A 12,845-nucleotide genomic window follows, 5' to 3' on the forward strand; every position below is an offset into this window, starting at 1 on the left:
CCATCCTTACACAGTGATGCTGCTGCTTTGAGGCTATTGCTATGGCTCCACTCTGGTACATACATGTATTACAAACTATGATTTGCAGAGAGCCAGTGTTTGTCTGTGCTGGCGTGTTGTGAGACCTAAATTTCCCGCAGAACGACATTAGAATAAACAAGCCTCTTTGCTTATCCTCTCCATTTTCAAGATACTTATTTTCATTAATTCTCTCCATATGGCTATTTTACCGAACATGCTCTAAGGGTTGCCCCCTTCCCTGCAATTTAAATTCCAAAGCAGAGGGACCCTGAAGTTCTAACACAGTTGGCGACTTGTGGTTTGCTTGCATAAAAAAGAAAAAAACCCATAAGGCAAACAAAATTAGGAATGCAAGTCTAGCAGCTGTACCTCTTTACCAATTACAACCATTGGGTATTAGCTGCATACCCATAAACACTTCACTTCAGGAAGTAGTTCTGAGGGCAAACGAAAAGCTATAAAATGTTGGGTTGAAAAGGACACTGGGAGATAAAAGAGACTCGCTTATAAGCACTGCTGCATTCCAGTTTGGCTTCGGGCTATTTAACATTATGACACTTACCGCAGACAACTGACTCCATGTTGATCTCAGAGGTTTGTACTGAATAACTATTTTTTCATCTGACTTCTGTTCTTTCAATTCTACCTCTTCATCAGAATCTATATCCAGAGCCTTTTCTTTGTAGTTCTGATACAACACAGCATTTTCTACACGAAAAAGAAATTGATTTAAGGAGAGGTTCTAAGTAACATTATTATGAATATGCCTCTCAAACTCTGCAGACAAAGATAGAGGCTTGTTCAGGACAATGGGAGAGCATAGCACATATTAAAGTAACAATAGATCACTGTACCACCAAAAAGATGCCTTCCACCCGAATTCAATAATAGCCTGTGTTCTTTGTTAAGGAAAAACCAGAAACACTTTTATTATTTGAGAGCTTGTGCTTAATAGAATACGAAATGTTAGGGTGAAAGACACCTGATTTAACTAGTTAATAAACTAGGCTCTGGGTGTTTCCAAGCAAGCACACAATTAAAAAGCAGGGATTTCGTTTTAAGTAAGGACTCTAGTCTTCAGGACAGTAAAGGTAGGCTTGAAACATGTGCATGCAGAGTATGATAACATCTCAGGGAAATTCCCAGGAAACAAACTTTGATGCCACACATTTATTCTCCTCCTGCCCCACAGATGATAGTGGAAACACCCCCCAAAAAAAATAAAAAAAATATGCATGATAAGCATCCTGATGTGCATTTGCTTGAGCTGAATAATTTACACAGGTTATTAAATACAGCTTTCCTTGATTTTATTTTAAATGCGGATAATATAACAACCTAATAAAGAAAGTTAACGGTCCAATAATTTATTAATCTCATAGTAACTTGCTGCAAACCACTAGCTGCATAATCAAATGAAAAGTGTTGATGTAAATGAAAACTAGCAGTTTTAAGGCCTAAGCACCTAAAATTCTCTACCAGAAATACCAACTACTGAAGCTGCAAAACCTGAATTCTGGCACCAGTATATAGTACAGTGGTATCTTGAGTTACAAACGCCTCAGGTTACAAACGCTTCAGGTTACAAACTCTGCTAACCTGGAAGAATTACCTCGAGTTGAGAACTTTGCTCCAGGATGAGAACGGAAATCGTGTGCCGGCGGCGCAGCGGCAGCAAGAGGCCCCATTAGCGAAAGCACGCCTCTACAGTGGTACCTCAGGTTAAGTACTTAATTCGTTCCAGAGGTCCGTACTTAACCTGAAACTGTTTTTAACCTGAAGCACCACTTTAGCTAATGGGGCCTCCTGCTGCTGCTGCGCTGCCAAAGCACGATTTCTGTTCTCATCCTGAAGCAAAGTTCTTAACCTGAAGCACTATTTCTGGGTTAGCAGAGTCTGTAACCTGAAGCGTATGTAACCTGAGGTACCACTGTAGTTAAGAACAGTTTCAGGTTAAGAACGGACCTCTGGAACTAATTAAGTTCGTAACTAGAGGTACCACTGTACTGAATATATTAACTTAATCTAGTTTCGTCTGTTATTTCATTTATTTATTCTGACTGCAAGTTCAAAGCAGCTTTTGAGTTCTGTTTTCAAAGTATTCAAAACTTTTTCCGTTATTTTGTTAGGAGTCAAGGAGATAAGGTTGACAGACAACATATTTAGGAGGGGAGGTTGCAAGAGCACTGTGCCTGGAATCTATGCCACCCTTCAGAAGGCAGGGCTGGATACAAATTCAATAAACAATAATAAAGAAGGCATTCCACTGCCCTTAATGTTGGAAGACCTCTCAGCCTTTTATCCAGCATCCCAAATGATTACAGTGGTGCCTCGCAAGACGAAATTAATTCGTTCCGCAAGTCTCTTCGTCTTGCGGTTTTTTCGTCTTGCGATGCACGGTTTCCCATAGGAATGCATTGAAAATCAATTAATGCGTTCCTAGGGAAACCGCCTTCAGACCAGGTCCGGGGACAGTCTGTCCCCGGACCTCTTCTGAAGGCTTGGGGGGGGTACAAGGGCTTTTCTTCCCACCCCCGCTGTCCGGGGCGATTTAAAAGCCCCTGGGAAGGCAGGCAGGGGGGACAAAGACTTTCGCCCCCTGCCCGCCTTCAGAAGGTGTCCCCGCCCCCCGCCCCGCTTCGGAACAGCGTTCCGAAGTGGGGCGGCTGGGGCAGGTGTCCCCGCCCCCCTCCCCGCTTCGGAACAGCGTTCCGAAGTGGGGCGGCTGGGGCAGGTCTTCCCGCCCCCCCTTCGGAACAGCGTTTTAAAATGCTGGGGGTCGGGAGCGAAGCGCTCCCGACCCCCAGCATTTTAAAACCTTACCGGGACACGGGGAGATTTTAAAATGCTGGGGGTCGGCAGCGCTTCGCTCCCGACCCCCAGCATTTTAAAATCTCCCCGGGACAGAGACTTCTCTGCTGTCCCTTGGAGATTTTAAAATGCTGGGGGTCTGCAGCGAACGCTTCGCTCCCGCCCGCCAGCATTTTAAGATCGCCCGGGGCAGGCGGGGGGAAGGCAGGCGGGGGGGGAGCAAAGACTTTTGCCCCCCGCCGGCCTTCAGAAGAGGTCCTCTTCTGAAGGCCGGCTGTGGGCGAAAGTCTTTGCTCCCGACCGCCAGCATTTCCCTATGGGCTTTCGTCTTGCGATGCAAGCCCATAGGGAAATTTGTCTTGCGAAGCGCCTCCAAAACAGAAAACCCTTTCGTCTTGCGGGTTTTCCGTCTTGCGAGGCATTCGTCTTGCGGGGTACCACTGTATGCAATAAATGCATAAGGAACCCCTTTCCCCAAAGAATTTTTCCATGCATTTCAATAGAGGTACAACTCTAAAAGCTGCAAAGGAAGCCTATACAGATTATCAAGCCTCTTCCATTGAAGTGAAAGGGAAGTTTAAAAGCCACTAACCAGAGTTTCCCAATTTCAGCAGAACTGGTTAACTGCAATTTGCTGACTTGTATGCCCACACACATGCATAAAGGGAGGAGAAAAGTGATTGCTTGCAGGCAGCGGCGGAGAGAAGCTGCTCGTGTGCCTGGGGCAGCGCGCCCAGGGGCGCCACACGCTGCCCATAGGGGCGGGGCAAGGGCGGGGCAAGCCGCCCCAAGGGGCGGGACACACCACGGGGCCTCCAGAGTCTGCCTGCCTCCTCCCCCTCAGCTGCCCTACAGCTGGGGGGGGGGAGGCAGCGGGCGAGACGCGTGGCTCAGGCGCACTGCAGGCCCCACGGTGAGTGCCACCCGGCATTTTGTCACCCCCCAAGTGGTGACACCCAGAGTGGCCCACACCCACCGCACCCTCCTTCCTCTGCCCCTGCTTGCAGGTGCCTAAAGTTCACACATATCTTAGTTTTCAAAGCTAAAGTTTGGCAGTCCAAATGAGGCCATTACATCTAAAACACCTTAATCTGTCAATTACAATAGAACAATAACTACTTAATTTTATTTCTCATCTGCTTTTCCATAAAATCACCAGCAAGGCAATTTACTTGCCATAAACAGTCAATAACGGCTCTAGCTCAATGGTAGAGCATCTGCTCTGCGTGTGGAACATCTCAGGTTCAATATCCCCACATCTCCAGGTAGCTCTGAAAAGAGGGCACTTGCCTGAAACCCTGGAGAGCCACTGCCAGTTAGCGCAGCGAGGTAAACCAATTGTCTTGACTCAGCTTCCTAATCGGAAATACTGATATCAAAAAGATGCAGTATCCAGTCAAAGCTAAAATTTTCTGCACATGGAAACTTTGAGAAAACAATTAATTTTTTACTCTCTGCCTATATTCAAGGAGAATATAGTTCTCATATGGCAGAACTCAGCACTACTAGCAAGAAAATGTTATTGTAAACGCCTCCTTGTGGTTTCAGACCCTTACCACTAATGAACCATTCTGGTCACAGAAGCGAGGCCTCCACCCTGTGCAACATAGAAGTTACTGCCATTGCTAACAAGAGTCAGAAGGCTTTAAACTACTGCCAATTCTTTTAATTTTTTTTTTTTAATTCCTCTAAGCCCATGGTTTGGTTCCAAACATCTGGTCTGCAAAAGGACTGAATTTAGCACTGGGTTTTCACACTTTCGCTGCCATCATATATTAAAGTGGAGGTGGGGAACCTCTGTCAGGGCCACAGTTCCTCACATGCAAGCTTCTGAGGGCTGCATGCCAGTGGTGAAAGCAGCCAAGTAGGTGGAACGAGAGTTCGATTCTTACTTTTCCATAGTAGGCTACATGCCAACCACGTCAGAGGTTTCTACATTTACCTACAGCCCCTTCTCTGCATCCAGGCAAACAGGAAACATTACCCTAAATTCATTCCTGCTACTCAACAGTACTCAAGGAGAGCATGGAGCAGGACTGGTGAGAGGTGTAGCCTAGGAAGTGGGAAAGGCCTGAGGAGAGTTGCAAGGCCCAAGAGCAAGGCTTGGAAGCCCACATTCAGGCCCAAGGCCTGAGGTGCCCCTATATTAAGGCGACAAAACAGCTAAAGAATAAAATACAAGAGGGAATGATGATGCCTTCTGTTCTGAGGCATAATACGGACCCACAACGGTGGGGAATTCAGAAAAGGCCACATAAAACAGTTATAAAGTTGGAAGACAAGACATGGCCAAAGAATGGAATGATACAGATTATAAAGAGAACCAAGTTCTTATTCTTGTTGTTGTTTTTAACTTTACAATGGATATCCTGAGTAAGAACAAATAAGTTTACATTAAGGCTGCAACTTAAATCCCTAAGCCACTGCAGTGGTCCCTCACCTCACAAACAGATCCACCAGTCCCCAAAACAGGGTGCTTCAGTGGCAGGGGAGCTCTGAGCCAGTTTGAGTGCCATCATTTGATGGCACTGTGACCTGATGCTACATCAGTTCCAGGCTGGCATAGTTGAAGTAGTGTTTTGCCTGCATCCCACCCTCCGCCCTGGCTGGAGGCTGCAGGTGTGAAGGCAATCCTATGCACATTTAATTGGGAGTAAGCCTCTGTGGACTCTGTAGGAGCTATCTCTGAGTATTTTTGCATAAGGTGAGAATATGTGTGTTTTCATCCATCACTGCTCTCCCTTTATTTGTTTTCTTTGTTGAGTGGAGGCAGCAACTAAACTTGACCCTCTCAGTGGCCACAAACTCACTTCTTTCAGTTTCCTATGTCACGTATCCAGCTGTTGTGCCCTTGACAGTTTAGCTTGAAAGCCACCTTAGAAATTATAAAGTGTCAGAAAATACGTATCATACATAAATATATAATGATGGAAACAGCAAATGGCTTAAAGCAGGCATGTCCAAACTCTGGTTGGGGACACTAATCCGGCCCGCCGTTCGGTTTAATCCGGCCCCTGTGGCAGATTATTTCCTGGGATAAAATCCTAAAAAACCCCTCAACAACTTCAATCCTAAAAAAAACCTCAACGACTCCAACCTTAAAAAAAGCAACTTTGGGGTAAAATCTTTAAAAAAGGAGGTCAACAACTTTGGTTGGCCTTATGGTCGGCCCCCACAGCCCTTCACTTCATCAAATCTGGCCCTCTTTGAAAAAAGTTTGAACACCACTGGCTTAAAGGCTCTGTCAAGCAACTGAACCATTGTCCAGTAGCCCAAAAGGCATTACCAGTTGATTGACATCATAGAATGGAACATGGCATTGTTTCAAAGTAATGAGAACTGAAGCACTGCAAGAAGGAACTAGATCAAAATTGATACTGAAAGTTGAATGAGGAAAAACAGGTTGGTTGAAGTTGTGACAGAGCCAGAGTGAAATAAGCACAGGTAAAAGTTCTGAAAAGTAAACCCTCACTATGCCTGAAATTTTTGAATAGATCCAGCCCACAAACAAAAGCAAAGTTTTTCTCGGAGGGAAATCCATTGAAATTAATGGCCAAGACTAAGTTAGGTCCATTAATTTCCATGGGTGTGCTCTGAGAAAAACTTAGCTGAATACCACCTGAAGTGACCAACGAAATGGTATGGAAGAGAAAGAGGCAATGGTGATGGCAAACAGATCTTCATGATAGACTTTAGGGCAAATGCAATAAGGGGGAGGAGTTAATGCAGAGGTATTTTACTATAGCCAAGACTGATGGCTTGCAGTATTTATAAAGAAGCAACTGTGATATTTATTTGTTCAGTTATGAGTCACCTACATCCAGGGTTCAAAATTAGCAGGGCACCAGGCGCATTTAGCATCTAAAGATTCACCTCTAAAAGTCTGGGCACCATTTTTTTGTGCCTGGCTGACACTCAAGGATTACTGAAATGTATGTGCTTTGAAGCCTCAAAGTATAGGTTAAGGATAGACAATATGTTAAGGAGTTTAACAATAAAGAGTAGAGTGTTTTGAAAACTGAAGTATGGTGCCAATATTTTTATTGTAAACAGCAAATTAAACATGTATTAACAATTTCTGTTACAAATGTGAAATTAACAATTTGTCACTTATGTGAATTGCATATTAGTTCATTCTTATCAAAATAATAAAAAGTGTTGCCAATGGCGACTAGACATTCTGTTTTGGCACCCACAACCCAGGTCCCAAGAGCCATTTAGCTCCTAACTTTTCTATCCAGGTTTCTAAGACTGCCTGCATCATATTATCTATGCCAACTTACAACAAAAACATTGAACAACAACATTCACAAAGCAGGAACTATCAGCAATAAACTGCAACATTTGACAAGAGAGATAGCTAAATGCAAGAGGCAAAGAAACACAAATTTGGGCACTTTTGAAATTGCCTATTTTGCAAAAGGTGATTTCACAATCACAACCTTCTGAAACATCAATACAATGTTGGAAAACTCTTCAGGTGCATACAATCCCATTTACTATTTACTTTTAGGCCTACCTCAACAAGCTGAATTCATTGGAGGTGTGATGGTGTGATATATATATATATATATATATATATATATATATATATATATATATATATATGACAATTTAGTTATACATGAATTTGCTTAAAACACACAACTCATTTGGCTCAGTTTCTTCATACATGCTTTTTGAGGTTTCACACATTAAATTGTCCAAAAAAAGTGTTCTTACCGTCTCCATCAAAGGTCCCTTGTCCTTTTGGCATTTTCTTCTAAGATTATTTTAAAAGAGGGGAGAGAAAGGAAAAGCAAACCAGTGAAAACAAGAAGGTTCAGCAAGCAGCAACCCCCCCCCCCAAACTGAGTTCATTATGCTTTGCATAAAAATAAAGTTCAAATAAGATACATAAAATGATTTACTTTAAGAAATGCCCCCTTCCCTTCCTGTTACAGGATGGATCATCAAGTCATGTCAGAAGTCAGCCATCTCAACAGGTCTATAAGTTTGGGAAGTTGTGGCCCTCAATTAGACCCTTTCAAGGGAAAATGTGCACACGCTCTTGCTATCTTCACTAAAATTAATAGAAATCTGAAAATGGAGGAGGTTCACGTGTACACCAGATTACATCACATGATGCATTTTAGTAATGAATTTTCTATCTCTAAATGGAATAAACTCCATTTTTTAAAAAAAAACATAGAAATATTTTCATTTAGTAAACATGCAAGTGACTTCATTTGTTTGGAACAGTCTTTAAAGTCGATTGCATTTGTCTAAGGCAGGCAAGGTTGTCTCCCATTTGCTGTAGAACAGTTTCCTCTAGTGTAGCCTTTGCATCAATCTGCTGCCCTGCATATGCCACTGGACTGCAATTCCCATCAACCCCAGCCAGAATGGTCAAGGATGATGGGAGCTGCCTTCCAAAGTGTTTGGGGGCACCAGGCTAAGAAAGGCTGCTCTTGAGCAATGGTTTATAGATGTTTTGCTGATGGCCACTTCACAAGATAATCCACTTAAATAGGTGTACACTAGTGTAAAAACAACCAACTATGTATATCACCATGAATGCAAAATAATTAAGTGTCCACTCTGCTACACAGAGGTGTGTTTAGATGCAGGACCCCTAATTATGGTTAGCCCTTGAGTGCTTCACTATGCAATTTTAAGGCATCCTACAGAAATTTTAATCAAATGTTTGTTATTAAAGGTATCCAGGACCCATAAGGTAGGGTGCAAATTAAAAACATCAAAATTATGACACGTTCAGGCAATCAAAGTTTTCCGCATCATCTTAAACATTCCTTTAGCAGCATCTTAATGCATCATTATCTAGACACAATATAATTAAGCCTGAAACCTTATGACATTTACCTGGGACATAAATCCACTGTGTGATCAGGCTGCAAGGCTATTACTCAAACATATTTAAAATGGGGATTAAATTAAGCATTCTACTTTAGCAAAGACATTAGAGTAAAATGACTACTATAAATGCTGCTTATGCATAACTGCTGTTTACATATGTTTAACCTAACTTTCCTCATTAGACTTCTCAATGGTTTAGCTTAGGTGCAAAAGCAGTGTTATGCAAATGCTGCCTGCATATAGAATTATTTCCTTTGTTCACATACAAAGGGATGTGGTAAGTGGGGTACAGGTGACAAACCTGTATTCAGCGGTCAGTAATGGATGAGAATCAGCTATTGGTTCCTGTTTCTGTATGCTTGTCTGCAGGATGGATTTAAAGGGTAAGATCATCTGGGCACATTTATGCCCTGCAATGTCCCGCAATCAACAGTTCCAAGTAGTCCTTGCCAATAAGATCAGTGCTGCCTGCTCAATCTGCACAGGCTAATGCACTGGAGAAAGAAGAGTACCTGCACCTCTCTTTCTTTTTGCAGCTTTTGGGTATGTCATTGTACTTGACCCATGTGATTCACAAACAAGTGTGACTGAAGTGCAGTTACGTAGATCATACTGCCACAGAGGAGTCCAACAAAGCAAGACGCAGTCAGATCGACAGCAAGCCTCTACCCACCCACCTTGCTTCAGCACTGAGCAAAAATGCCCCCCTCTCTCCCCTGCTCCAATGCCTGCTGTATTTCAGACACACAGCACAAGGCCAGGAGCAGAAGGGGTTCTGGGTGACAACCAGTTTTCAATTGAATAACTAAAGCCAGCCAAGATTCGTCAACCTGTGTATGAAAAGTAAGTCACAATGGGTTTCTTAGCCAGGAGCTTCCCACCAACTTCACAAATGAAGCAGCACATCTTAATGTGCCTCTTTAAGAAATAATTTCAAAGGGTCATATTACAGCCTTGGCCCTCCAGATGTTTTGAGACTACAATTCCCATCATCCCTGACCACTGGTCCTGCTAGCTAGGGATCATGGCAGTTGTAGGCCAAAAACATCTGGAGGGCCGAGGTTGAGGAAGCCTGGTCATATTACGTCAAAGAACTTCCTTGGCTTGACAGAATAGGTACTGATGCTGCAATTACACTATAGCTCAAAAGAGGATAAAAATGTTACAAAAAAATCTCCCGCACTCTAAGAAGATGGCATTCATGTTTAAGTTCTGTTTGCTTTCTGTTCCTATCATCGCTGCAAAGTTGAGAACCACAACATTCAAGTGCTGGATGGAGAAGACTATGCAGGAAGAAAAGGAAGTGCCCATTTGTTTTCCAGCTGGTGCCGATAAACTGAAGGCAGATGGTAAGTTTTTGGACACACGCAGCAGCAAAACACACGAGTCACAATACAGAGCTGACCCTGGAGAATGCACTACCCCTCCTTGCCACAAAGCCTCCAACTTTCCTTTAGAATTCAATAAACCCTTCTATGGAGCGGTTTAATCTCCCATTCTGCTTCCAGCATGGATCAGTCATTCGTTCATGTGTGGGAAGGAGAGGGCAATTATTCTGTCCAGAGAGAGCTGCACCTGCCAATATTCTCCACCGTACCAATGAGCCAATATAGCTCATAGAGGAATACAAACCTGATAACCTGCTCCAACTTAACACTAAGCTGCCTTATACAGTGAGATCACTGGGCCACTTTGCTTAGTATTTTTGGTAAGGACCGGAAGCTGCTTTCAAAGAATTTTTCCCAGCCCTACCTAGAAATACCATTGACAGAACACAGGACCTTCACACATGCTCTACCCCTGAAGTATGTCCGTTTCCTGTGGAAACGTCAGATTGCATCCAATATTACTTTTATTCAGAGTAGACCCACTGAAAACAATGACCAACCTAGGTCCATTAATTTCCAAACAGAACTTAGTTGGATACAACCCATAATTTCTGTCTGCAGACTTGCATCTTCCCTTCATGCTTGATGGTGTGTCCAACACACTAAACATCAATGCAGACTATAGGATGGATTACCACTGAATTTACCATGAGCAAGTCGCTATCTCTTGCCTATATCACAGGGTCGGTATGACGTTGACACACTACTTTAAACTGCTTGAAGGGTAGCAAGGATGCAAATTTTGCGTACAAATAAAACACATTTTTAAAACCTACATATCATTGCAACTCATTAACAAAGCAAGTTCCATCAATTTCCTTACCTTTATTCTTCCTAAGCTAGAGAATTTCTCCTTATCTTCCACAACCGCCTTCAGAACTGGCTGGGACATTCTGTTTTTTGTCTTAAAGCTGGCACTGCTGTCAAAGTCAATGCCACTCACAACAGCCCGCCGATAGGAAGTAGACCTCAAACTACGTTTCAGCATCCCTGGGCTGTCCACATCCGCTTCTGCTTCTTCGCCTCCACCAGCTACCAAAGGCAACCCAAGGGTCTCCACCATGCTACGGACCTTGAGAACCCTCCTGCTTGGTTCCACATTCTGGCTATTAGCTTTGTTGGTTACTTTTATTTCAGTAGCCAAACTCTTGGGGATGATCTGCTGCTTCCCCACTTTCAACGCAGCAGGACTGTGCGTACTCAGAACCACGGGCGGCGTTTCTGCAAGCTCATTCTGATTTGACGGCAGTCTTTGGAGAGGCAGATGCTGCTGTTCCAAGGGAGCAGACAGGCAAACAGATGCCTTCTCTGAGCTTTTAGGAAGCTGGCTGGGTTGCAATGCTGAGGCGGTGGATGTGTTGTTATTTGGCGAATGCACGATTTCCGTAGGCGACAATCCAAGGCTTGATGAGAAAACAATTTGTTCCTTCTCTGGACAAAGTGCTGCTAGATTGGAAATCCTCCCTGGGTGAGCTAGCTTGCCGCTTCCTGAATTTATAGGACCACTGGCTGTAAAATTTATAGAATTATTTGAAACCATTTTCAGGACTTGGGGTGACTGGTCAGAAAGCCTAGGGGAGAGAGCCTTATGCTCCGGAAACCGAACCTTTCCATTTGGCACAGAACCAAGGCCGCAGCTGAAAAGCAAAGGGCTCCTTTGAATGGATCTGCTGTCCAGAGAAGTAATTATAGTTTCATCAGGCTGAGTTAAAGTAAACGTATCCTTGTCTTCCACGGGAAAATCCGTGAAGAGAACCCCTGTGGAGCTCTGATAAGACTGGGGCCTGGGTTTGTTCTTTGTGTGCAAATGGGTCTGGTGGGCTGACCTCCTCCTCCACAGTGGTGCAATGTTGTTGTTGGAAAAGTCCACTTCATTTGGGCCGTCCATAACCAAGGGCTACGGTCAACCCAACATTGGGAGAGGAATGCAGATGGCCCTTTTTAACAAGAAAACAGAAGCAAGTAAAACTTCAATCATTCAGTAGCCTGATACACACATAACACAAAACTATTACAATTAGGTATGAACCTTACCTAGCATCTTATATGTGATTTGTTTACTACCAACAAACCACAATCGGAAGCAATGGTTTGCTGTTGGCTTAGAAATATTGGTTTGTTTTAACTACGGCATGGCATTATGTCTGAACTCAGCACCCTTCCTTAACCATGGTTTGTTTGAGCAACCCAGGCACCATTTGGCTGGCAATGTGGTGAAAGTTAAAGGTGGAAGCATTTAAAGCAAGTGCAAGGTCCAGCTTAATTTTAAAAACCTGCAGAGTACTGTAGGGAGTTTCTTATCCTACATGTACATTAGCTGTTGAACAACAAAGCAGAGGAACTATTCAATTACAGAACTAGAACACTTGCCAAGAATAATTTAGTATAGGTGGTTGCTGCCATGGTGGTTCTAGAAACAGAAAACAGGTAAAGTTATTGTTTTTGTTGGACCATACAGATAAAGAATTCTCCATTTTCCTACATGCAAAGCCCTCCAAAGAATATTTCCTGCAATTAAAGCACTCTGAATGGTATTTTATGAAGTTCTGAAGGCAGAGTGACATTACAGCAGACATGCAATCCGTTTCACTTTTTCCAACATGCACCTATGGCCCATAGGTGCATCTTGGGGTAAGGTGCAAGGAGGGAGTCTGCAGAAGGAAAAAACAAACAAACCAGGGCCTGGGCACATGGTGAAACAAGCAAAACTATTCCATCACTCAGCATTCCTAACCATCAACCCATTTAACACATGTGAAAATAGCCCAG

General features: G+C 43.4%; 1 protein-coding gene and 1 long non-coding RNA gene across 3 annotated transcripts in view; both read right to left on the reverse strand.

Annotated features, from left to right (window-relative positions):
- The window catches only part of LOC309533420, a 149,877-nt gene that overhangs the window by 59,625 nt on the left and 77,407 nt on the right, over positions 1 to 12,845 (reverse strand). The gene's annotated exons all lie outside the window — the stretch shown is intronic.
- Positions 1 to 12,845, reverse strand: part of ARHGEF26 (Rho guanine nucleotide exchange factor 26) — a 70,199-nt gene that overhangs the window by 55,974 nt on the left and 1,380 nt on the right. For both annotated transcript variants that reach the window (XM_082224064.1, XM_082224065.1), the window contains exons 2-4: positions 10,900 to 12,013; positions 7,555 to 7,594; positions 584 to 729 (exon numbers count right to left, since the gene is read on the reverse strand). In XM_082224064.1, coding sequence (XP_082080190.1) covers positions 584 to 729; positions 7,555 to 7,594; positions 10,900 to 11,964 — 1,251 coding nt within the window. In that variant the 5' untranslated portion in view covers positions 11,965 to 12,013. The remainder of the gene's footprint in view (positions 1 to 583; positions 730 to 7,554; positions 7,595 to 10,899; positions 12,014 to 12,845) is intronic.

Source organism: Podarcis vaucheri (assembly GCF_965113315.1).
Source record: "Podarcis vaucheri genome assembly, chromosome: 5".
NCBI lineage: Eukaryota > Metazoa > Chordata > Lepidosauria > Squamata > Lacertidae > Podarcis > Podarcis vaucheri.